Below are 24786 nucleotides of genomic sequence, written 5' to 3' on the forward strand. Positions count from 1 at the left end.
GGCGGAGGGGCAGCATTCCCCCGCGGTGGTCTGCGCCGAGCGCCGCCGCCGCTGGCCGGCGCGGGAGCTGGCACCCAGCTGGGCTGGGCTGCTCCGCCGCCAGGCTCCCGTCTCCGGGAACGTCAGCCGGGGACGAGCTACGTTTGTGAACCATCAGCCCCCGCAGGAGGGGTGTACGGGGGGCGGGGGGCGCACTCGAGGAGCCGGCACAAGCGCGCTCGCCCCTGCGAGGAGGGCTCTGGAAGCCGGCCCCGCCGCTGCGCGGAAGCGCCGAAGCAGCTGCGCGCCGGGCGCCGCCCGGGGTCGCGTCCCGCTCCCGCCGTTACGGCCGGGGGGAAGGCGGCGCGCGGCCCCTCCCCGGCACGAAAAGACCCTCGTCCCGCCGCCGCCGGGGCGGCGCGCACGCCCGCCCGCTCGCACGCGCGCTGCCGGGCGCCGTGGCCGCGCACGGCCCCGCTCCGGCGAACAAAGCGCCGAGCCGCGCCCCGGCCGCCGCCCGCAGGGGCTCGCCGGGCTGCGGGGCCGCCCCCTGGCCGCAGCGCTGCCCCCCCGGCCCGCAGCCCCGAGCACCGCCACCCCCGCCTGCTGTCTTCGCCCGCGTTTCTTTCCAGCTCTTCATACAACAGGCGCGGAAACGGCACCCGCGCTCCGTGCCCACGCGCGGCGGCTCCAACAGCTGCGCCCAAGCGCTTCACACATCTGCCGGAGCCGTTCTTCAAAATGCAGTCGCTGCCGTCCCTGCCAGGCACCGACCTGCGATCAATAGCCTCCCCGCTGGCCTCATCGCCCCCCTGCCGCGGCCGACAGAAGCCACTGGACTGAAATGAGCAAACTCGGGCGCCGGCCCGAAGGCAGCTCCATTCCATGCAAGCTGAAGGCCCACAGAAGCTTATGACTGAGCTCACGCTTCGTTCACAGCAAACGATTGGAAATTTGCACAAATTCTTAAGTGTGTATAACATGGCTTCCCTCCCAGCCAGGTTCCTGCACACACCCGCATGTTATCATAGACACAAGCAGGGGGGAAAAAGAGCGCTGCCTCTTCCTACAAGAAGTGTGCTTTTAAGAATACCAACACCTGCAATTTATTGTGAACATTCATTAACAACCCTAGGCATGCAACAGACAAGCAACATTCAAAATTTTGCAATGTTTGGCCTTACACCAGCTGCTTTAACTTCCACAGTAGAGCGTTACAACAGATGAAGCCCATATGTACTCACCCATACACATTTCAAAAGCGTTTTTGGGTTTGGGGTTTTCTGACAGAGAAAAGCAAGCAAAACTACCTCAACTGTATGTCAATTTCAACGTGCCAACAGGATTAGGACAAAAACTAGTACTAAAATCATGACGTTCTGAACATTTTCAACTATACGAAGTACACGTGATGCACAAAACCAGCTGTGGCTTTTAAAGTATTACTTATCATAACAAGCCATTACCAAAGCCAGTGCAATAAATGTATACTAGCTCTATCCTACTGTTTTTCTGTTGTACTACCAATGGGGCTGAAGTAGATCCACAAGGTGTCATTGTGTCATTTAGCCCCATGTCTGGCCGGCTGGCTCAGTAATGAATTCAGGAGCCATGTCATAGCCGATACTAACTGCCCCGCTGCCACAGGAGGAAGGCAGAAAGTGTAAAGTTGGAAGATGGCAAAACAATGCCAACACTTGCAAAATCCTGTAACAATTTCCACACAAGTTATTTTGTTTTGCAAATAGTCACATTGTCCATAGTTGGCCACAGTTCCTGAGTAAAGTCTAAGGTCTAAGTGTTTCCAGGGCCAGATGTGCAGCAGTTTTGACAACATGTATTCTCTGGACTTTATTCTTGCTGTTCTCGATGTTTTCTTTACAAAAAGAAAACAAAGTAGTTTTCTTTGCATGTTACAAGAGATTTCTGAAAATTATTTAAAGTGCTCAGTGTTTATGCTTTAGAACAGATAATACCTCATGAATATTAATATTAGTATTTTTAAATGTTCAGCTAGAAATACTGCTGTCTTCTTTTGAGTACAGTGCAGTCAGAGGTGGAGTTGAACTTGAAAAAAAGCATCTCCATTATAGCAGTTCTGTATATGATTTTTATCATGGTTGATTTTTTAGATTTTCCAAATGTACTTCCTTGTGCTACTATAGCGGACTACTTTAGAGACAAGTAGCTGAATCAGCAGAAAACTTGAACTTCATCTACCTCAGAAGGACTGCTCACAAGGAAATAAAGTATGCAAGTCTGAAGCATTGTCCAATCTAAGCAAGAAACTGCTGCTTTGCAACATTCCAACTGCTGAGTTTCCTTCTGTTTTTTCAAGAACGCTTGAGGGCTCGCTGCCCAGAGAGACTACCCTATGCATCTATCATCTAGGTTTCTTAACTGAACTGAAAGTGATACCATCAAGATTTGGTTTAAGATGCTCTGCTTAATCTCTCTAATGTTGTCTTTTATCCTGTTTCCAAATAAGAATATCACTAATCTCACTAAGCAAAGCAATTTCTCTAATAGTGTTACAACTATGCGTAGCATCACAGACCCAAAGGACAAAGGAAATCATTACATTAACAGATTTTCAGATTGTTCAGTATCTTTGAATGCTACAAATAAAAAATATTTTTAACATGTCAGTTTGTATTTTCATTGACTGCTACAAACAGTTATTTTAAACTCTAGAGGATTGCACAGTTCTGTGAGGGCTGGGCAGGAGGGACTGTGTGACTACCAGGCCTGAATCAGACCGTGAGTACTACAGGGCATCAAACAAGAGCAGTCCCAAGAAGACCAGGCTCCATGATCTTTTCATCTGCAGAAACAAATTATTAGCTCTTTGAGTCATGTGAGAACACAATAATTTTTAGCTATATTTGATTCTAGATTAGTTTCAAAGAGTTCAAAAGCCTGAATCCAAAAATCTCAAAATTGATAGGAAAACAATCCACAACGAATCCCACACATGGGCAGACATATGATTTATCGTTTTTAAATACTCTGAACTGTCTGTTTTATTCCCTGACAACTCCAATACTCAAGCCTTGGTGACTAGGGCACAGAGAAAGGCATGATCTGATCCTTCTCCTTCTGGGGGACACAGCAAAGCTGAACAAAGAGATGCGATCGGGCAGCTAGAACACCAGGTAGTAACGCACGGCGTTGACGAACCAGGAAACTGAACGCTGCACGCTGCCGTCTTACGGAAGAGAGCACAATAAAGCCTCCTCAGGCGGATATACAGCACCAGGGCTGTCACAGCTCACGTGCCCTTAATGCAATTTAAGTTAATTGGGTCTGCACTACTCAAGAGTTCAGAAATCAGAACAGCAGTTCAGTGCTGTGCCCGAGAACATACAAATACACGCACGCGCAGCAAATGGGCACAGCACAGGCGTTAGGCCAAACCTCCCTGTGTGCCGGGGGGGAGCAGCAGATCTCCGCCTCAGTGCCAAAGGGGAAAGCAGGTTCCTGCCTCACTCCGTGGAATAAATCATATCGGTGGGTAGAAATAATGGTGAGATGTACTAATATTTCTGATTCTGCTCAAGTCTGTCCCACCAAAGTAAAACCCAACCTCGCTCTGTTCCACCCCCTGACTTGCTGGGGAATAGCTGACTGCAAGGGCAGAGCTGGGAGAGGAGGAACTGGGAGAGGAGGAACAGGGATCAGACTCTGTTCTGGGGGAGACGCTGGGTTTGGTGTAGGAGAACGTCCTTTCTTCTTTCAGGAAAAAGGTGAGTCACAAATTGTGCTCTGGAGCCACATAACATCTTTAAATTGCTGTTTGGGGCCATTGCTGGCAGATCGGACAGTCTGGAGTTGTTGCAGTTGGTTGGAAACTTGGTTTTTAATTCCTGTGTTTTTCTGTGCGTTTGAGAGCGATGTACGTATTCGGATCCACAATGTATTTCTTTTAAAAATATTTTTGTGGGTCTGCTTCTAGCAACAAAGACAAGCCTTTATAAAAATGCAGTTCAGTGAACCGTGTTGTGAGTGGGACCAAAGCGTCTTCCGCATTTTAATTTTAATTGACTGAATTTGGATACAGTTAAGAGAGCAGAAGCAGCTGTTATGAGGTGGAATCTGGTGGGCTTCCCACTAGATTTCTGTGCTAATACAAATTTTGTGTAACTGGATTAAACAGTTCAGCTGAAAACAGCCAGCCAGCCTCAGAAAGAAAAGCCTTTAGGTTACATTTTGTAGGAATCATTGGATGTTTATTCACCATAAAATAGCCATAGAGCACCACCCCGTGGGGTTTTACATTCCTGGGGTTTCAGGGTGTTTATCCTTCCACACGTGCAGTCTTACCACAAATAATTAAGCATGCACTTAGCTTTTCCTGTGCAGATAGCATAATGCAAGTGATTTTTACAGAGGGCCTGGTGGTCTATCCCACAATGCTGTTTAGTTGAAGAGAGGCTCTGGCTTGCAGCCCACCCTGCACATGCCTTTGGGTGGCAGCCCTATACTGTATTCCGTACAGTACCAGCTCTCCGGAAGTAACACGGCGGTTCCTGTTGTGATTCTCTTCTCCTCTCCTTCCACCCAGCACCCAGGGGGAAGAGGGAAGACTGCTCCAGATTTGATTTTGCCGGGTGGGAGGAGGCTTGATATCCCAGCCCATCTCAACAACTAGCGGTGCCAAAAGCAGGAACCCAGGAACAGTGTCTGAGGAGTTACCTCAGAGACTCCTGCAGCAGTGGGACCCTCCACCGGAGCAAAGCAGGCACACAGCAATCACCTGCTGAGGCAAGGGAAATAAGTAGGAACTTTTAAAACCATTTGTTGTCTTTCATTTGCGCTAGATCACCATTGTGCCATTACGGATCTTCAAGTCTATGGGCTGAAAGCAGCACTTAGATGGTTTTAGATGTCTCAGATAAAGGAAGGCTCTTTCTGCTGAGGGTTTTAAAATGCCATTTGTGTCTACCATTTTAAGGACCTGTGTCCTTTAGTCGGCTGAGCACTGGGCCCTAATCATGCAGGAAGTCGAGAGCAAAGGATGTTGGTTTTATTTGTGTGTTACATTTTACAGTGAAGGTGGGTGGGTGGCCAGCACTGTTGGATCCACACACGGCTCTGTGCAGGGTTAAAGCCTATGAGTTGATGCAAGGGGATCTTCATGGTTTGTCAAATGGCTTTTGCAACAGTATATTGTGTCCCAATTATAATGTTTTTCACTGCAGGCTAAGCCCTCAGCTATCTCTGGCAGCCCTCCTTAGAACTGCTTCACAGTTTGCGTTGTCTGCGGAGTGGAGTGGTTACTGATTACTGAGATGTTCCAGCTGCACATAAGTGTGCCTCCATTCATGCTGGGGTTGTTTTGTTGTTGTTTTGGGGTTTTTTTTACAGATAAAATGTTGGCAGCCTATTTTGATTGCCCAGGAGGCCCAGAAAATCTCTATGTGAAACAAGTGATGAAACCACATCCAGGAGAAGGAGAAGTTCTTGTGAAGGTCTCTGCCAGTGCTCTGAATAGGGCTGATTTACTCCAGGTATGTGTATGTTAAGGAGATTTATGCACCTAAAAATGACACCGATTTTTCAAGTCCCTATCAGAAGTCTTGACAAATTTGAAAAGTTAAAAGAGACTGGATCTGGTGAGCACTTGGATGGGAGAGTTCATAGGGCTGAAAGAAGAAATGTCTATTGATTCAGCAGATAAATGTTTTTACCTGGGTCGCTGAAATGCTGGGGTGGCATGGAAAGGCTGTTGCCTTTCAAGATGTAAAACCAAAGCTCAGGTCTTTCTAGATGCTTAGCCCATTCTCTGGACATTTGAGGTCAACATGAAATGCTCCACTGGCTCAATTCCAGTGGGGAAAAATCACATTCAGATTTTTAAGTCTGAGCTGCTTTAATTTGAGCTGAAAGCCATGCTCTGCAACTGGAGACCATAATACCTCCCCACCATGGATTGGTCTGGACAAAGGGGACTCACAACAAATTGAATTTGCACACAGTTTTAAATAAAAAACATACTTAAGGAAACAGAGGTGTTGCCAGAGGATGGAAGATCCTCAAATTACTTGAACATTTGCACATTGCAAAATCAAGATTAAATAAGTAGGAATTTAGTTGGGAGGCATGTGAATCAAATATTGCAGATCATTACAGTCATTGATGTGTGGCTTTTCCTTCCTTGCCCTCTCTTTTCTTTTGTTTTAGAGGAGAGGGAAGTATCCGCCCCCCAAAGGAGCAAGTGATATTTTAGGCTTAGAAGCAGCTGGGAGTGTGGCTGGGCTTGGACCTGGCTGCAAGGGCCGGTGGAAGGTTGGCGATGCAGTGATGGCTCTGCTCTCTGGAGGTGGCCAGGCAGAATACGTTACAGTACCCGAAGGCTACCTGATGCCGATTCCCAATGATATGTCTTTTATTCAGGCTGCAGCCATTCCCGAAGCCTGGTTAACCGCCTTTCAGCTGCTGCATTTTGTAGGTGAGAGGCGTATTCACAAATCTATCCAGCAAAACAGCTCGTCCTCCTTTCTGTTATGAAATCCCCTCTTTGTTGCCTCCATCTGAATGCTCTTTGCCTTTAAAGAATGTTTTCTCTGTCGCTGTATTCACATGAATCAGAATCTGGTATGCCAGACTCCATATCCTGAAATAACGACCACATCTCCTCAGTCACAACTTATTCTGATGACTGCATATTTACAAGGAAGGATATAGAAAGATGGTCAGTTTTGTTTTAATCTGTATTTCTCAGCTCGAATGGCAATTCCCATTAAACTCAAACCCTGAAATAATTTATGCATTCTCTAAACTGAAAATGCATATACCACTTCTAAAGATTTGACTTTTCTGCAAGCATGATCATATTCTCACTAATTGCCTGTGGCCCTACAGTAAACAACGTTTTCTTGTACCTTGTTTCACAGAGACATTAACTGTAGGTTAAATCCCCTCTGAGATGATTTAAAACAATTGTAAGCTCACGCTCTTCATTTTGAAAATGTGCTCATGAGGCACTAACAGAAGCACTTTCCGGGATTTCCCTCAGTTGACAACTATCCTTCTACCCTCTTCAGCAGTAGTATCTACAACTTCACCAAAGGACAGGAGTTACAAACAAGTAGCTTCCCTCACTACCCAAAATGCAGACTCGCTTCCCTTGGCTCTTTGATCAAGGTCTCCAGGACTGCTTGGTGCCTCACTTCCATCAATCAGTGGAACACAAACAAATGCATTAAAGCAACTGGTAGATGGTGAAATGATCGGTAGAACTGGTCCTTAACATTACCGAGTGCTTCTGGGTTGAGTCTGAGTGTTGTTGAGTGCCTGATTTCTCAGTATTAACATCCTCCAAGTGCATTTTCTGTTGGTAGCAGTGGACAGTCCCGGTATAAAAAGGCTGACTGCACTCGCCTAACCAGCTTGGTCACAGATGCCCGGACCAGGACACGGCCAAGTTAAAGCCATTCCACTGAAGATGGTAGAAGGAGTCCTGTTGCACACAGTTCTGAATTTCTTTCTTTTATGAAGGGTATGAAGATGTAAACAAAGCCCACTCAAGGGCATCTCTTTCAGCTTCCTCTTTGGTATTTTCCACCCTGATCATGTTTTAAACCAGAGGTGATGCCAAAAAGGTAACCACTGCCCTTATGTCCTCCTTCAGGTAAAGTACAGAAGGACGAGAGAGTGTTGATCCATGCCGGAGCTAGTGGAGTTGGTATGGCAGCCATCCAGCTGGTAAGACTGGCAAAAGCTATTCCCATCGTGACAGCAGGAACTCAAGAGAAACTGAAGGCAACAGCAAAGGCCGGAGCAGCTGCAGGGTTCAACTACAAGAATGAAGATTTTAGTGAAAAGGTCTTAGCGTTCACTCAAGGTAAGAACCTCTACACAAAAGACACTGTTACAGCTGGGGAGGAGTGGGCATCTCCTAACATACACACACATACACTCAGTTTCAACTGTCACCTTAGTCGGTGAAGGAGCAGACAGTAACGACCCTGCTAACACAACCCAACATCCTGTTCAGCTGAAGAATATACCTTTCCTTGGTTTAGTTGTGCTGTTTTCTGCACAGACTCTTTGTCTTTGTGTTCATTTGGGGCATAAATATTCTTGCCTGTTATTGTTGCCTCCACAAGGAACTGTGGGACCAAATCCTCGCGCTTGTCTTTGTAAGTGTTTGAATACAGGACCAAAACTTAATTCTCTTACTGGTAGAAAAATTTAGCTTTTCTAAGCGTTTGGGATGGTTTACAGAGGAGTCTGCATGTGGATATCTACAATGATTCTTTTTTCATGCCTGATTCGAGAATTCTTTACAAATAATCATGCCAATTCCTGATTTCAGCAGAAAGATTTAAATAAGAATTGCAGAATTGATTCTGTACCTATAAAGAACAAGGTTTTAATTTTGTCTGAAATTATCCTACCTTTAATGCAGCTCAACTACATTGCTGAAATCTTTTCTGTTTCTGCTTTAGGTTCTGGGGTAGATATTATTTTAGACTGTGTTGGTGGCTCATACTGGGAGAAGAATCTCAACTGTCTGAGTACTGATGGCCGGTGGATTATTTATGGACTACTGAGTGGGGGTGAAGTACATGGAGATTTGCTTGCAAGGCTGCTTTCCAGAAGAGCAAGCATCCATACAAGTCTATTACGATCACGAGGCAAGGAGGCAAGTAATGGCTATCAACAATGTATACAGTTTGATCTTAAGATTGATGATGGTGAACTTTCTTTTGATACAGATACAGTGTTACTTTCTTTTGATATAGTGTTAAAGCAGAACCTAACTTATTATTACTAAAACACCACCTTGAATTGTTACTGCATACTTTGGAAAACATTGCAAAATTAAGTTATAATTTCCCTTTTCTATTTTTATTAAATGCCTCCCTTTTACAACTATAGAATCAGAGGAATGATACCCAGGACTTCTTAACATACTTCATGAGTGCTTAAAGACTTGGCCTAAGAAGAAACAAAACACAAGTGATGAAGCAATGATTTAGTCTGGGGGGTGGGAAAGAAAAAGGTCTATTAGATCATTTTTTAAAGGAGAAACCAAGGCCATTTGGATGCCCAGAAATTACCCAGGCAAATCACTTTATGTGAAAAATTCTCAGGTTATTACAGTAAAAGACAGCAGTGCAGAGCCCTAGGATAGATTCTGTCCATGGTTTAATACATAATGTTCTCAAGAGCTTTTATCAGTTTGAGTTTAAATGGTTCTGCATTGTGCTTATACCCCTTGTTTTGGAGAATTTAATTCAATTATAATATAATAAAACTAAAAGCTTTCTTCTTGTTTGTAATTTACACCTGCCAGATGTTTACATGTCCATCTCACTATGAACATGTCAGAACCGCCTTGAGAACTGTGCTCATTTTTTACACAGTGCTTAGAGAAACATCAGTGAATGAAATGGTTGCAAATAACTTTCAAAATACTTTTTTTCTTCAGTATAAAGAACGGCTGGTGAAAGCCTTCACAGAAGATGCACTGCCATATTTTTCTGGAGGGAGCTCCCCTCACCTCCAACCATTTGTCGACAGCGTTTGCCCTCTGCACGAGATTGCAGAGGCACACAGGATCATGGAAGAAAACAAGAATATTGGTAAAATTGTCATCAAAATGCCTGCTTCGTCTTAAAGAAAGGCCTACTGCTGTAGTGGTTTCAGGGACAGAATCATTAGGGGCGTCTGACAGGCAGTGAATCTGCCACTTCTGCTTCCCAGTCTGGAATGATTTCTTGTGGGAGTATGCCACAAAGGAGGGCTAAAGCAACGCCTTACAGGATGCGCTTAATAAAACGGTTCGCGATGCAGCTCTAGCATCACGTCTTGATCGCGTCAGAGAACGCCGGCGAGCTCTCCCCCACGCAGGAGAAACTGCCGGCACCGGCGGCTGCTCCCCGCGCTGGGCGCCGCCCGCGGGCCAGGCCCGCACCTCACAGCGGCCCTCACATGGCGGCGCCTGCGCCCCCCCAGCGCCCCTTCCTCGGGCACTGAGGCGGCGGCGGCGGGACCCCCACTGCCGGGGGGGCGGCGGCGGGACCGCCTCTCTGCCGCGGGGAGCGGCGGCGGCCCTGCGGCCGTGGGGCGTGGCGACCCCGGGCTGAGGCGGGGGCCTGGCGGCGGGCGGGCGCTCCCGGCGCGGTGCATGCCGGGATAGCATCCGGGTCCCCCGCGGCAGCGGCGAGCGGCGGCGCGCAGCCCGGCAGGCCCCTTCGCGGCCGCTGTTTCTCTCCAAGGCGGCACTCCCCCCCTCTCCCCGATCGGCGCCATGGCGATGCAAGCGGCCAAGCGAGCTAACGTGAGTGCGCTCCCCTGGGCCCTCCCTGGCCCGCCTCAGCCCGCCGGCGCGGTGAGGAGCGGCTCCCCGGGCTGGGGCTGGCAGCAGGCCTTCCCGCCCGGCTGGGCCTCCTTCCCCCTCCCCGGCCGGTGCAGCCCGGCCCCTCCGGCCAGGCCTCTGGTCTGAGGTAACTTTGTAGCTGTGAAGGGTTCAGAAAGCACTGGTGAGGCCCTCTCAGTGGTGATGTTAGCCTCAAGGCTTAGCACGTCGGCTGCTGCGTTTAGGGTGTGCAGCGAGCGCCGTAGGCCTGACGCTGTGTGTGTTGTTTCTGCATCAGATCCGGCTGCCCCCGGAGGTCAATCGGATCCTTTATATTCGGAACCTGCCGTATAAAATCACAGCGGAGGAAATGTATGATATTTTTGGGAAATACGGACCTATTCGACAAATCAGAGTGTAAGTATTCTAGTTTTATTTGAAAAATTGAGAAATTTATGTACTTCACCGTCAGTGTTCTTAGTGCAGTAGGTAGCAACTCGATTTCACAGCTGAAAAAGTTAAGCGTGCTTTAGCAGTATCGCTGTGTGCCAGAGGTGGATGTGATGGTATTTCTCTTATGTGTGAATCTGTTAGAAAGTAATATTGCCTGTAGGTAGGGTGAAAAAGCTTAAATTTGATGTGGACTTAGACAACTTGGTAAAAATGAGACACACTCTTCAGTAAATCTTTAAATACAGCTAACCTTTTGCCTTAGCTAAAGGCAAAAATAAGAAAGGCAAAAGTTGAATACAACCAGTTCCCATATTTAATGAGTATTACATACCTAACTAATGGGAAAGTAGAGATGTTACTGCTGGACCTGGCGACTAGAAACAAATACCAGGAACAGCTTCCTGTGTGTCAGATACAGCTTGTCCCTGAGCAGCATAGTCCGTGGACTATTTGTTTCAAAATGCACGGAGATATGTATACATGTCTACAGCAAATCCGAGGTTCTTAGTTCAAATATTGAACACCTGAGACCTGATATTCCTTGTTATCCTGAGTACTGGCTGAATGCTGCGAATTAAACAACAATTTTATCTGGTTAGTGTTATGTTCCACTAGGTTTCTAGTGGAAAGAGTTGGCTGAAGCAGGAATTTAGGAAGAGCTCTTGAGAACTGTAGTAAGGCTGGTTGGAGTATTGACACTCATATTAAAGAATTATTTTTTTTTCTGCTCTGAAAAATATTTATGACGTGGAGAGGGAGGAAACAAAACTTGGTGTCTAATACTTCAAACATTGTAGGTCACATTTCAATAGTTGTACAAACAGAAAGCAAGCATAGTTTATATTTCATATGGGAGTTTTTGTATTGCTTTGGATGTATTGGATGGTGGCAAAATAACCGGCAGCATCTGAGTTCTTGATTAGGTTGCTGAGGGGATTAGAGCAGAATGTATCCTTGACATTTATGTAACCGTTTCCCCATGCTCTGAGACTGGGGTTGGTAATTAATCCACAGTTTGTTTAACTGCTTTGAGTATGTAAGATGTCAATATGTTAACAGTTAAACAGACCAAACTTAGCTACCCAAATAAAGGGCTCATTTCAGACCATACTGATTAAAAATGGTTGTTCAGTGTATAGAATAAAGTGAGGTTTATCTATGGAATTGCCTTTGTTGAACAAACAAGGATGGGGACACATGCTGCTGATGCTGCATTGGAAGGTGTAGCTCGTGAGATCCTTCCCCAGTCACTTTTGTTGCGCTTCGCTGTATGAGATGTGGCTAAAGGAACAGGGGACATAATAAACTTACTGCTTGGCTAAATAGTTCTCCTTTACGCTTATCAGTGGAGGATTCCACCTAATATTTAAGGTTTCTAAAAATGTAGGTTGGAACAGCATGGCAGTGGGCCATAAAAGTATTAAGACATATAAGGGGAGTTTTCCATCAGCGACATGCTGGCTTATGTGTCCAACAGGGAACTTGAGGCAGCATCCCCACGGATTGTTCAGAACTACCGATCAGTGTTGTTTTCCACAGAAATCCTAACGTCGTCGTAAGACAAGGCATAACGTGGAACTCCATTTGTAATGATTTTTGTGCTTTGCAGTTTTTATCCTATTCTCCTTTTTGTTTTTATACACAGCCTGGTGTGGACGAGTTTGATAGCATTTGTCCTCAGGAGTCCTCTTCTAAGAAGCAAGCACCTTAGAGAGAGTTCTTCTGATTACTAAGTTTGCTATAACTGTCTTTTAGCTGAGATATTTTGGATCTGTAAACTCTGCAGTCTCTCTGGGCTAGTTAGCGTTACATGCCCAGATGTGTTCCTGTCCCTCAGGCAAAGGAAATTGAATTGATGGTCTGATAGGTGATGGCTCTGCGTCTCGAGTGGTCTTGCACCTGTGGGGCTGTTTTGACTCTCTTAAATTGACTTTGTGATGTGCCAAGAGCTGTGTTCTGTCCTAGGGAGACATCTGATCCAGACAGCCATTAACTGACAGCCCAGCCTTGTAATATTAAACAAAACAAGCCAATTGCTGTAATAAAAAAGTATTTCAAGAAATATAACAACCCCTGACAGGAACAGTTTCTGATATCTGTTGTGAAGAGGTGAATTTTCCTTAAGAGGCATAACATAGCACACGACACTCACATTTTCCTGCCATCTCTGAGACTGAACTGTAAGTGGAGATTGGTGTGGAAAGCAGGGATGTATTTTAATGTCTAGGAAAAAAATAACAATAAATGGGTTTCTAGTGCAGTTGCATCTAATTGTTGAATAGTTGAATCTGATCTCAGTCACTGCTGAAGACTAATAGAACTATTTCTTGTTCGTTTTGTTTAATATTAAAACTGATCTTGCTTTGCAGTGGAAACACTCCTGAAACTAGAGGAACAGCCTATGTGGTCTATGAAGACATCTTTGATGCCAAAAACGCTTGTGACCACCTGTCGGGATTCAATGTGTGCAACAGATACCTTGTCGTTTTGTACTATAATGCAAACAGGGTACGTACATGTGGCGTGTTTTTTTTAAGTTACCTGTGAACATAGTGAGCACAAGAAAAAAACCAGTTTGAAAAGACAGTTGCTTGGGTATTTTTGAGAAATAAATCCAAACTGGTAGAGGGAATGGATTAGATAATTTATCAGGATTTCATCCTTACTTGGTGATTTGTGTGCAAAGAACCATATCTTTGGACCAAGGGTGTGAAAAACACGTTTCTGGAGATGGGACTTTGGGCAAGAGGAAGTGGGGGCCTTAAAACTGCACAGTTGCAACAGGCTGTGTGATCTTGTTTACAGGTAAAAAGTCTCTTGTTCTTGATGTTCTACCTGTTGCTGATGGAATCCAGGGTACCGTGGCATTGTCGGAGGTCAAGAATTAAAACAACGCTGTTTTGTGTGATGTTGATGTAGTTTGTAGTGATGCTGGTTGCAGTTACTGGGAAATAACGTCATGAAATATTTTTTATTACATTATTTCTTCTCACATCTTTTATTTTCCCAATGACAGGCATTCCAAAAGATGGACACAAAGAAGAAAGAGGAACAGCTTAAGCTTCTCAAGGAAAAATACGGAATTAATACAGACCCACCAAAATAAACTGATCTTTTGGGAAAACTCTTTCCAAGCCCTGCTGTTGAGTTCAGCTCTTTTGAAGCCCTGCAACTGAGTTCTTGAACTAAACATGGGAATTCTCCATGAAGTATAACTTTTTTTAAAAAAAATTGATAAGCTGTAATTTGAGTCTTTAGGTTTTCATGTTAGAATTAAATGTAAAACATCGGAAGATCTGCTTTAAGATTAAATCCCCCTAAATGGACATGACTTCTCCATGTTGTAAGGGTGACCTGGTAAATGCTGCATAACCACAGTCCTGTTTCTAGCAGGACCTCTCAAGATGGGACCGAGCAGGCTGAGTGTTTCACACCTCCTGAAGTTCTGCCCGGTCTCCAGGGTAGATCTTAAGCACAGCAGCCTGGGAATCTGGCTCCAGGGGTTCTCTGAGCTGTCTGCGTGGAGGTGAACCTCACTTGCTACTTTCTGAAAATGGAGTATTGCAACTAGTCTCCCTGCCACAGGAATTTTTGTACTTTTTTTTTTTAAAAAAGAAAGTGTGGTTTGATACTTCATCACACTTATATATGGTACACAAATTATTGCACCTTTCTCCCTCCAGGAATGTTTGATGGAGCCTAACTCCATTACATTATCATTAGACTACTTCTTACTGGAAACAAAGCACCCCAAATCCACATTTATAACAAAGTTTCTTTTACAAACTATAGAAAATAAATGCCCTTTTAAAAGAACCCAGCTGCTTAGGTGACTTCAGGCAGAATACCTTGTTCCCAGTGATTGAGACAAAACTGATAAGCTGCAGTAAACTAATATTGTTCTAAGAGTGGGTTGCTGCAGGGCTGACTTAATGGTATACGAGATGTTTATTGCATGTGCCAGGTTTGTACTGAGGTTAGTAGCAGCAACAGGAATAAACTTAACACTTTTTAATGTTAAGTAGAGAACACTTGACCAAAATGAGATAGTAGATGAAGGTGGTAATTTCAAATACCTGTAGTGTGATTGTTTTCTACTCTGTGTTTGAACTGTAATATATTTTATGTACATACATTTTTAAATATAGCATCTGGTGGAGGAAAAACATTTAAAAATTCTTTTTTTTTTTTTCCCCCAACACTCATCCTATGAACAAAAACTAGCATGATACAAAGTATGTATAACCAGTGTATTTTGGAAGTGGAGAAGAATAACCTCTGCCTCTGTTCTGAACCAGCTGGAAGTTCTGTGAATGCTGATTGTATCCTGCCTTGGGAGGATTTATTTGCTTGGGTGTGATGTTTAACTCCCTGACCAGATGCCTTCTAGCTGGTGTAGAACATGGGCACATGCAAATACACTTTGCCTGAGGTTTTGTAGTTTAATTTTTTTTTCAGTGCACCGTACTGTTAAAAAGGAATGTTTCCACTTTCTTATCCTTTGATTTTCATTGAAATCTGTCACCTAAAGAACCATGCTGTTCTTGGTGTCCATTTAGTAAAAAAATTAATGTGTGTTTACACAGTTCTGCTTTTTTCATCAAGGCTTGCCTTAAGCTGTGCTGCCTCTGCATGTAACCTTTCCTTTTAGAAAGGAAATAACTTGTCACGTGAGTATTTGTGACACAGGTAAGAACTTGTAGAGCATTGTCCCCATATGAACCTGAATGGTCACAGGTTCAGTGTCCGATGATGGGGAGGGAAGCCCTGCTGTGGGTACCAAGGTGCAGCTCTCACCTGGAGGAGGTCCTGAGCTGTTGCCATGTGCTGTGCAGTCTGTCCCCAGCTGGGAGGAGCAGGAAGGGTGGCAGTGACACTCGGAGCTGGCTGTTTCGCCCTGAGCAGCAGGGAGGAGGCAGCTGAAATGGCTTGGTGCTGGAAATCCCATCCTGCGCCTCACCAGTAAGTGTCCTACTGGGACAGGTCTGCCTTCTGTTGCAGACAGGCATTTGGGACGTGCGTGAGAGCTGTGTTTAGTGTGTGTGGTGAAGAGCTTTGTCCTTAGTTTGTGGTTCTTCCATACATGTGTCCTGCCCTTAAAGCTGCTGCTCTTCGCAGCAAGAAGCCTTGCAGGCTGCAGTAACCTGTCCCCGAGGCTGGGAACAGCGATGGGAGACTTTGAGCCCGTTAGTAGCTGGGTTGACATCTCTGGACCACAGAAACAAAGCTCTGCTGCAGTATCATTGCCAGCTTTCCCCCTTGCCCAGCCCAGTACTGTCAGGTGCACTGGGATGCACATGCATTAAATGTAAAGCAGCTGGGATCTGTGGTGGTTAGGCCAGCAGTTACTCCTCTGATGCCAGCTTGGTTTTCAGGTCTTACCCATCAGATTAATACAAACCTAAGTTGCCCAGGCAAAACCCAATTTGCCTTAAAAATGTTTAAATTGATGCAATGCTATTGGAGAGCTTTCTTCTACGTAACCTTTAAAAAGCTATGGATGTTCACTAACTGCCCCCCTGTATACATGTATGTATGCCGTGTATATAAATACAGGCGTGCCGAACACTAGGGTAACTGGGGCCGTTTACACCAGTTGCTGGGCATTTAGAAGACCCCTTGCTGTAACAGGAACTGGAGGTGCTGTTACCATGCTGGATTTATGCTTTAATAAATTGTAATAAATAGCGATAAAGTATCAATGTGCCAATAATGGTGCCACATGCTGCCAGCCTTGTTTAAAATCATATGCAAATACCACATTCCTTCTGTCAATAGCGGAGAGCATGGTGCTTGCACTGCAGTGTCTGTTTTGATGAGGATTTGATGCTGTTTGAAAAACATATATAGAAAGCAGTTCTTTAGGGTAATAAGATTAATAAAAATTCCTTCAATGAATCCTCAAGATCAGCAGCTTTTGATTTCTCTGAGAGCTCAGCTGCTGCCTTTCATTAAATATTCCATTTCATACTTTTTCTTCTAGTGCCTGTTCAGGGCTTTCAGTGTCCCTGCACATGTAAAATGAAATAATAATTTGTACCTGCAAGACAGAGGGAATGGAAATTGAATGCCCAGAGGATTGTTTTGATGAGGTCTGCTCAAGATTTTGTTTGAAATGTAATATCAAAGGACAGGGAAATGAGTTCAGTTCTATGAATGGCAGAGGGGGCAACAAATAAGGCAGATGTTACCAGCCTTGTACTCTGCATCTGTGCTGGTTTTTGTGTGCTCACTTCCCATTTAATTTTTCAGGAAGTAGGGCATGAAATTAAGCCTGGAAGGTCATTTTTTTCCATCGATGCTGTTTAGAAATTAGTAACAAGAGCATATCTGATTACACAGGCAATGACAGTAAATTTTTTCCAATCCATTATACAGTGGTAATAATTATATGTAGTATGTTGATCGATGATACAATTAAATAAATTAACGCATTTGCAGTCAAATAAAGAGCTGAAGATTACATTTCCTTGAAGACTTAATTTCCCTAAGTATCACAAAGCACAATTAGTTTTCCTTTCAGATTTTTTTTTTAATGAAATTGGCATGAAAAATGTAATAATCTCTGCTTCCAACAAAGGTCTCTGCAGAGAAAGGGTGACGAGGGAGGGAGCTTCATCAACCAGCTGTAATAAGGATTTTACAGACTCGGTAATGGCTGCGTTGTGCTGCTGAGGGCAAAAGGAAAGTGCACAGCAGCTCTGCAGATAGAGATGATAAGACTGAATATGATCAGCTCTTAAAAGCCCAGCAGGAACACATTTGTCACTGGTAGGAAACCCAGCAGAAGGGCAGAGCGGTGCCCTACCTATTGCAGCAGACACTTGCCAGCAGCAGGACCAGGAGATGATGGAGGGAATGCATGGCCATTCCAGGTACGCTGAGCCAACCCTTCATGTCACTGTTTGTTTTTGAAGCGTTTGGGAAATGTCCCAAAGCAGATACTTTATGGGGTTTTTTTCTTTATTTTTAACGAGCAACTACAGATTGATCAGAGTCATGGTAATCTTGAGTTTTTCCAAGGTTTTAGCTAATTCAGCTGCCTTCAGCACTAGTTTTCTCTGAGTAGAACTTCTGTATTTCTCTTGGGATGGGCCATCAGTAGGAGCAGCTTTAGACTGATGCGCTGTTGACCTGCATTCAACGGGCACAACAGGGCTGCGTTACATTTAACCAAGACGTCTATAGGAGCTCACATCTGCAACTGCCACGACCCAACCGCCAGCTGTAACCCAGTGCTGAAATAGAGACCAGCCACAGAGGCCAGGGTAGTGGCACAGGGGACCGGGACCATTTAAAAGAATTTGGGAGACTTAGTGGGCATCAAAACCCAGCAGGTCTAATTCCCTATTTATTAACAGGAAATTATCCTGTCCTAAATAAAAGAACTGTTAGTGAAATGTGGATGTCTAACCTGGCTGCTGCAGTGATCCTAGATTTCCACCAAAAAAAGGGTCCTAAAAGGCCTTTTGTTTCTTTATGGAGAGGGGAGCAAGAAAATTTTTCACTCCACCAACCTCTGGTAAGTAATAATCCGTAAGAACTGGACTCTGTGGGCTTAGTCATGAACAAACAAATGCAGCTTTGTGGGAAAAATTAACACCTAGAGAAAGAAGAGCATGAGCTGCAGTCACTGGCCAGACAGCCAGGCTTGCTTTTCTGTGCTCCTTTTCTCTCTCCAGGAGGTATCGCCTGGAGAGACCTATGTAGCTTTGAAGTCTGTCTGCTCGTGCTAAGTGTGTTCTTCTTACACAAACGAGAAAATAGCACAACTGTATGAAAAATTTCCAGCAAAAAAATCCATTAGTTGAAAATTACGCCAATAGTTTATAGTGAAGTTAAATAAAAACATCGTGACCCAGTGATGCTCTTTTTTTCTACAGCAAATGGGAGAAGCAAGCCAAAAAGTGAGAAATCGGATTCAGGCAAAACAAAATAACAGCATAGAGGCAGCTTCACTGTTCAGGTCCTGCTCCTAAAACCACGTAAATGACCATCTGCACATCTTTCTGTCTCCAGGGGAGGAAGCTGCATTTCGGGAATTTGTGTGACCATCAAATGAAATAAATGTTGCTTGGTTTCAAGTGCCAGCAGCACAGTGCACAAAGTAAGTTTGCAGGCTGTGTAAACAGCATCAGAAGATGCAGCCTAAAAAAAACCCGTATGTTCAGCGGCCACATTATCCCACAGTTCACATTTGTTTTGTAAGGTGGGTGTACGTAATTCTGCTCTTCTCTAGCCTTTCCTAGCCCCAGCAGAAAATGTTACACTGTTTTACTGTTACAAAGACGTAGAAGTGGAGCAGCACTGCGTGTCTTTGAGAAGCATCGTTTCCCATCTCTTCAGCAGCCAAATTCTGGCCAGAGTTGAGGGCTGCCAGCAGGGCAGGGGAGATGGAGGGTTAGGGAACCTCTCTGTCCCAGCAGCCCTTACTTGCACATTCTTGGGACCTCTGGTCCCACAGAGATCTTCCACTGTGCCACCTATAACAGAAGCAGGCATGGAATTATGTGTATTTTCACATAAGAGGAGAAATAAAACAAAAAATGGGTTGATGACTGTTTGAAGAACTTCTTATACACCAAAAAGCATTCCAGTGGCCAGAGTAAAAAAACCAGCAAATAGAAACGGTAAAGTATCAAGAGTTTATTGTTTTATATATATACTTTTAATTCTTAAATGAGACAGTATTTTTTTAAACAGCAGCAAGCAGAACGTACAAGTTGAGAAAAGTGGCAGCGCAGGTAACTCTGTTTGGCTAATGCCCATTCATGTACAAGGTGTACATTGGAATTTTTTTTGAGCACCTTTTGTGTTTTTTTTTTTTTTCTTCTTGGTTTTAAGTGTACAGTAAGGCAGTGGTTTTTCAATAAGGAATATATATATATTTATATTTATATATATTTTCAGTCATCACTGTGAATTCTTCTTACATGCAAATTAAATAAAATGTACAACTTGAAAATGTTACAATGGTAGATATTTTTCTCAAAGCAAAGCTTCTAGTAAAAGGCAAATACGGACACCACAAAGTTAAAAAAGAGAAGGAAGGCATAAGAAACCGAATGGCAGGTGCTATTGACAGGACAGCTTGAGTAGGGAAGATTGGGATTCCAGTGAAGATTCTTCCCGCTGCTGGCAAGGTGAGAAAGAAGGGATGGTTATTAACAGATGTCTCCAGCCAACTCCCTCGAGAAGATTCACTCTAACCTGAGAAGCTCCACATCAAAGAGGAGAGTAGCGTTAGGAGGGATGACCCCAGGGTGGCCTGTGGCTCCATAGGCCATCTCAGGTGTGCAGGTCAACTTTGCTCTTTGTCCTAAGCTCATCTGGGGTTTGGATGTTGCAGAAAGGAAAAGAGAAAATGAAAAAACCAAACCAGTATTAGGAGGAAAACAAAGAACAAATCACTACGTGGCAGATTTACAGAATCAAGGAGAGTTGGGATCATCAGATTCATAGAATTGTTTAGGTTGGAAAAGACCTTTAAGATTACTAGAGTCCAACTGCATCGTTAACTTCAAGCTGAAGCTGCCACAAGCAGCTAGAGATAGATCTCCCGACTCCTCTGGCTCCTCACAGCAGTGATTTAAATTGCCAGCGCCAATCTGGGAGTCACACAAAGGCTTTTTAACACAGTTTGGTTCAGCCTGCCTACACTGGAGCCAGCACTAGAAGGCCTGAGTCCCTTCTGCAGAGCGCAGGGTGCATGTAACGCCACCAGCAGGTGTTAGGAAAAGGCTCTCAGTAACGGATAGGACCGGAGCTTTGTATTCATAAGATCAGTCAAGTTCAGCTGCTGAAAAGTGTTCAGCAACATTCTTCCTTCTTCAGCCACCACCAGGGACCACTTCAGAACCATTGCTTGAACGCCAATGGTGCAGGCACCCAACTTTCTACTTTTGGGCAGATGCAAAGCAAACAGATCGTGTTTAAAAGAGGTACTTATTTCCCTAAACTCAGCTGAAGCCTGAGGGCAGCCACCTCACCTCAGGCGCTGCTTATTCCGGCAGTGAGCCCTTGTTCCTGGGATGGACAGAAATGACGATGTGTCTCACTCCAGACTAGCTCTGAGGTGCTCACTGAGATTTGGGCCATCAAGAATCAAACCTCTGCTCTTCCAACAGAGTATTTTGCGGTAGAGCATTCTCAAATTGCTATTCATGCACCATACACTGGTAATGGGATATTCACTGGCGAAGAAACAATCCCTGATTTGAAGCAGTGATTTTAACTCACACCTCTGTCCCAAAACTGGGCACATCACTGGACTACAGATCACACGCTATCTTCTGTTGAATTTTTTTTTTCAGGTCCTGTAAAATATGCCAAAGCTTGAACTTTGATCACTTTTGATAGCAGAAAAATGTGAACATGACCTTTCCCACATTCAGGGAGTATTCATACCATGGGGATGAGGGGGTAAGAGCAGATGACCTCCCCTGGTCCCTGCAAGGGTTTGCATGCAGCAGGCTGCCTGCTGCTCTGATGGGCCCCTGCAAACCAGACAGCTGGTAAGTCACACACGGGTTTTAGGCATGGGGCAACCTTGAACGGTCCGAAGTTGAGGAGAGAAATGCAGACACTGCTGACATCTGACAGTCATTAAACCAAGGTTTGAAAACTCTGCATGCTAGACATAGCGAACTGCCTTTTTCCAAAGTGGTTTGTGTCAATCACACTCCCCAAACCCCTCAAAACCCTGGAGTGGAAGGAAGCAGCCACAGACTGGCCTTCAGTCAGTGATCACTAGGAGGAGCAGAGGGCAGCGCGTTCCCACACCAATCACTGGAATGGCTTTCGGCCACTTATTAATGAAGGGCCAGGAGTCAGGGAGCGAGAGTGGTCAAGGAAGGGACAAACTGATTCACCCAGTGCTTGCTGCCACTGCTTTATCTGCACTGGCTTCTGGTTTCTACAGTACACTGGGGTGCTGAGCTACTCTTAGGCCTTATTGCAAAGCAAATAGTAAAGAGTCCAACTCAAACTCTTGAGAGGAGGGTAGGTATTTTTCAGAGAGTCTAGGTTTCCTCAAATGAACTTCTTCTCTGGCTGGAGAGAAGGGAATGCTTGCATTGCTTTCTCCACAGGGCTGGAAACCATCTTCTCTTCAACCCCTCCTGGAAAAGCATAGTTGCTCATTCCCCCATGGATTGTTTCTTATTTTGCATTCTTCCCTTCTCTCTAAGCATAAGAAGTTGTTCCTGTTACAGTTCCTCCTGTAATAATATTTAAGCAGTTTCATCTGACACTGAGCTCTAGGACCCCGAAACGGGCACTCATGAGGAATCTGCACCCTGATTTTGTTCACTCTGGCACTTGAGCAGGCTTGTTGCACCCCTCACATAGTGGGCCCTACAACACTGCTGACAAAAAGCAACTAATTGCATTGTGTGGCTCTTTTAGGATCGTACTGTGTTGGCACTCAAACTGTAATTAATGGAGTGCAATTTCCTTTTTCTCAGTGTAGGGTTGGTCACTGAATGTTAAATTTTGTAGCTGGGAGCTTGAAGTCATAAAAATTTAACAGTGCAGTTTGGTACCTTATTCAGTAAGGATCAAAATCTGTAGCTTGGCCATGGTTGTCATCAAAAACGGCAGCTTGGACTTTTATGGAGTAGCTGAATAGAGGCCACTCCATAAAAATGCTGCCACCTGGAACATTTTAGAGTCCACAGTTTGTGGAGCTGCCCATGGAAAGTCACGGGGCTTATGTGGCACACTGGCACATGGGGAGGGGACTTTGCCTCTCCCCTCCCAAACACATACCACGTGGAAAACCTCATGAGTAGGGGATGCCCCTGGACAGACAGACAACTACAGGAAATACTGTGCTCGAATGGACCACACTTTCAGAAAACCATTCTGTATCCTACACTGCAATTTCCCCGTGGTTTTGTCACCACTGCACCAGACATTGCTGTGCTCACACACCCTTCAGTTGGCTCAAAGTTCTGCCAGAATAATTTCTTTGTACCTGTGTAACACCTTCTTCGAATCCTTTAATGACTTCTTGCCTGCCAATCTTGAACCTGAAAGGCTTGTTTCTGTCTCTGGAGGAATCAAACTTCTTTCCATTCTGTAGCATTCCTGCCAAAACAAGACACAGAGTTTCAATCTGAGCTACAGCTAAACTTAAATGCTGGGAAGGAGGAAAGGAGTGAAAAATTAATGTCTTGGTTACATCAACTGCCCATTTCCATTTTCACTTCGAAACCTCACCCAAAATGGATAAGGCAGGAGAGTCAAATGCAGTGGTACCGTATTTTTACCTTTGCTTTCTAGTAATTTAGGCTCTAAAATGGAAATATATTCTTATTATTCTTAATGTAATGTTGAGCTCATAAGCTCAACACCAAATGTTGCACAGACATACAGAAGAGCTGTGGCTTGCACAGTGGAGCTTCTCACCTAAGTAGATAAAAGCAGGCAAGGAACAAGTGGGAAGCAGCAAAGGAGGGAATCCCAATGCATGTGCCTGATCCACACCTGCTCCTAAACACAAAAAACAAGCCTACAGACAAAGAAACCAAATTTAACATAACTTTGACTAGGTTTACGGTTTACTTATCATTAAATACTTGCCATTTATTTTAAGGTATTCTCTTAATAGTAGAACTAACTAAAGGGAGTAGTCCTTGAGGAGTGCATGTTTGGTAGCCAGCGGGCTGTTGCTATGTGTGGCTCAAAGCTCACCACAGTCCACAGGAGCCTTCCGCCGACTTCAAAGGGCTGGGATGTAGATTCAGGTTTGGGACCTCTTGAGCTAAATTTGCTGCCAGTTAAACATCTGGAAGTACACAGCAGCTCCTTTGACTTGTTCCTGTAAATTTATACCAGCATACCTAGAAGGAATATTTGGTATCTTGGACTGTTTACTCTCCCAACTTGATTTACTCAGGAGTACTAGAATAATTGTGCATTTCACAAATGTGGCCATTCCCCACCATGCCTGTGAAACTTCTACACAACGTTACAACTGCATGTGCTTCCTCCTCCTTGTAGAGAAAGAATGGAAAAGACTCTGCATTCAAAAATATGAAAATACCAGGGATGTTGATATGAATACTCTACTACCCTTATTCTTTATATTTTCATTCAGCCACAAGAGAGTCACAGAACACCTTATTCGTTCCTTTTGATGGGCACACCACTGTTTCAACCTATATATTATGAACACATGCCCAGATTCTACTGCACATGGATAAACCTTCACAGAGCTCTAGGTGATTAGGTATTCTCATTCTCTTTCTAAACAGTGGATAATTATGGTAGCTTTCAACTTAAAAGTACCTTGTAATTGCTCTTTCAAAATGCTATACTCTGGATATGGCAAGGTTGGGCTGATATTTATGTGTTAGAGTAAATCCTTCCTTTGTAATGCAGTAGTGCCTATGTTCTGGGCATGTACCATGCCTCTCCCAAGCAAGGTGCTGCACAAAGAAAAGTTCATTAATAAGCAAATATCTGAGAAAGTTTCTGGTTGAAAAAAATATTATCAAGCACAGCTTTGACAGAAAATGCCAAGAAATAGTGACTTTATGATCCAATATGAAAGACACAAGTTTTTTTTCATTAAAGCAGTTATATTAATAAACCAGTTTGATTCCCAAGTTTTATTTTCCAGTGAAAACCATCAGTTATTGTCCAAACAACAACAAAAATAGTAATATTCTGCTTGCTTAAAAAGTCTGTGTTACAAATCAAAAGTAAAAAGAAAGAGATATGCCAGAATGAAAAACAAAGACTAAAAGGTAGGATTCATCTCACCAACCTTCATGCTTTTAAGATGTAGCCAGCTACTTTTGAACTAATTACTCTGCTTCCCTCTATAATGAAGACAGAGAAAAATGCACTTTCAGAGGGCAATTCAAGCCGAATCTAGGGATCTAGATTAGGACATAATGAATTGCATCCTAGCAGTGCCTGTTTCTCTGCAATGAACATAAGGGGAAGTCCAAACAACTAGCTCAGACATAGATGTCTCCAAATTCATTAGTAGTTAAATCAGTGGTGATGGCATTCTGAATTTGCCGTAATGGGTA

The 24786-nt window shown here is 44.3% G+C and overlaps 3 protein-coding genes across 11 annotated transcripts in view; 2 read left to right on the forward strand and 1 right to left on the reverse strand.

Annotated features, from left to right (window-relative positions):
* Window positions 1-3404: 3404 nt before the first annotated feature.
* On the forward strand, window positions 3405-9782 carry TP53I3 (tumor protein p53 inducible protein 3). Of its 4 annotated transcripts, XM_027777503.2 has the most exons (7): window positions 3539-3725; window positions 4544-4743; window positions 5347-5489; window positions 6163-6430; window positions 7613-7825; window positions 8433-8629; window positions 9419-9782. In XM_027777503.2, the coding sequence occupies exons 3-7, from the start codon at window positions 5352-5354 to the stop codon at window positions 9605-9607; spliced, it is 1005 nt and encodes a 334-aa protein (XP_027633304.1). In that variant the 5' UTR covers window positions 3539-3725; window positions 4544-4743; window positions 5347-5351; the 3' UTR covers window positions 9608-9782. The 4 variants fall into 4 exon arrangements, with proteins under 4 accessions (XP_055666283.1, XP_027633305.2, XP_055666284.1 ...); XM_055810308.1 differs by lacking the exons at window positions 3539-3725; window positions 9419-9782 and adding an exon at window positions 3405-3505 and having other exon boundaries at window positions 8433-9273; XM_027777504.2 differs by lacking the exon at window positions 9419-9782 and having other exon boundaries at window positions 3536-3725; window positions 4544-4756; window positions 8433-9273.
* Window positions 9783-10121: 339 nt separating this feature from the next.
* Window positions 10122-14067, forward strand: SF3B6 (splicing factor 3b subunit 6). Its single transcript, XM_055810316.1, has 4 exons — window positions 10122-10270; window positions 10587-10705; window positions 13111-13249; window positions 13758-14067. Exons 1-4 carry the CDS (start codon window positions 10241-10243, stop codon window positions 13845-13847), a joined length of 378 nt encoding a protein of 125 aa, XP_055666291.1. The 5' UTR covers window positions 10122-10240; the 3' UTR covers window positions 13848-14067.
* A 5305-nt stretch (window positions 14068-19372) lies between these two features.
* FKBP1B (FKBP prolyl isomerase 1B) overlaps window positions 19373-24786 on the reverse strand; it is a 51660-nt gene continuing 46246 nt past the window's right edge. For 5 of the 6 annotated variants that reach the window (XM_055810315.1, XM_055810313.1, XM_055810314.1 and 2 more), the window contains 2 exons: window positions 22719-22831; window positions 19373-20070 (listed from right to left, as the gene is read on the reverse strand). In XM_055810315.1, the coding sequence (XP_055666290.1) occupies window positions 19942-20070; window positions 22719-22829 (240 nt within the window). In that variant the 5' untranslated portion in view covers window positions 22830-22831 and the 3' untranslated portion in view covers window positions 19373-19941. The other variant, XM_055810310.1, reaches the window with a different exon arrangement.

Source organism: Falco peregrinus, chromosome 7 (assembly GCF_023634155.1).
Source record: "Falco peregrinus isolate bFalPer1 chromosome 7, bFalPer1.pri, whole genome shotgun sequence".
In the NCBI taxonomy this organism is placed as follows: Eukaryota; Metazoa; Chordata; class Aves; order Falconiformes; family Falconidae; genus Falco; species Falco peregrinus.

Bases quoted from the DNA above. Each gene is read 5' to 3' on its own strand.
- SF3B6 (XM_055810316.1), top strand. From the start codon at position 10,241: ATGGCGATGCAAGCGGCCAAGCGAGCTAAC. The intron at 10,271-10,586 runs GTGAGTGCGCTC...TTTCTGCATCAG, and splicing joins AAGCGGCCAAGCGAGCTAAC to ATCCGGCTGCCCCCGGAGGT. The intron at 13,250-13,757 runs GTACGTACATGT...TCCCAATGACAG, and splicing joins TGTACTATAATGCAAACAGG to GCATTCCAAAAGATGGACAC.
- TP53I3 (XM_027777503.2), top strand. From the start codon at position 5,352: ATGTTGGCAGCCTATTTTGATTGCCCAGGAGGCCCAGAAAATCTCTAT. The intron at 7,826-8,432 runs GTAAGAACCTCT...TTTCTGCTTTAG, and splicing joins GGTCTTAGCGTTCACTCAAG to GTTCTGGGGTAGATATTATT. The intron at 8,630-9,418 runs GCAAGTAATGGC...TTTTTTCTTCAG, and splicing joins TACGATCACGAGGCAAGGAG to TATAAAGAACGGCTGGTGAA.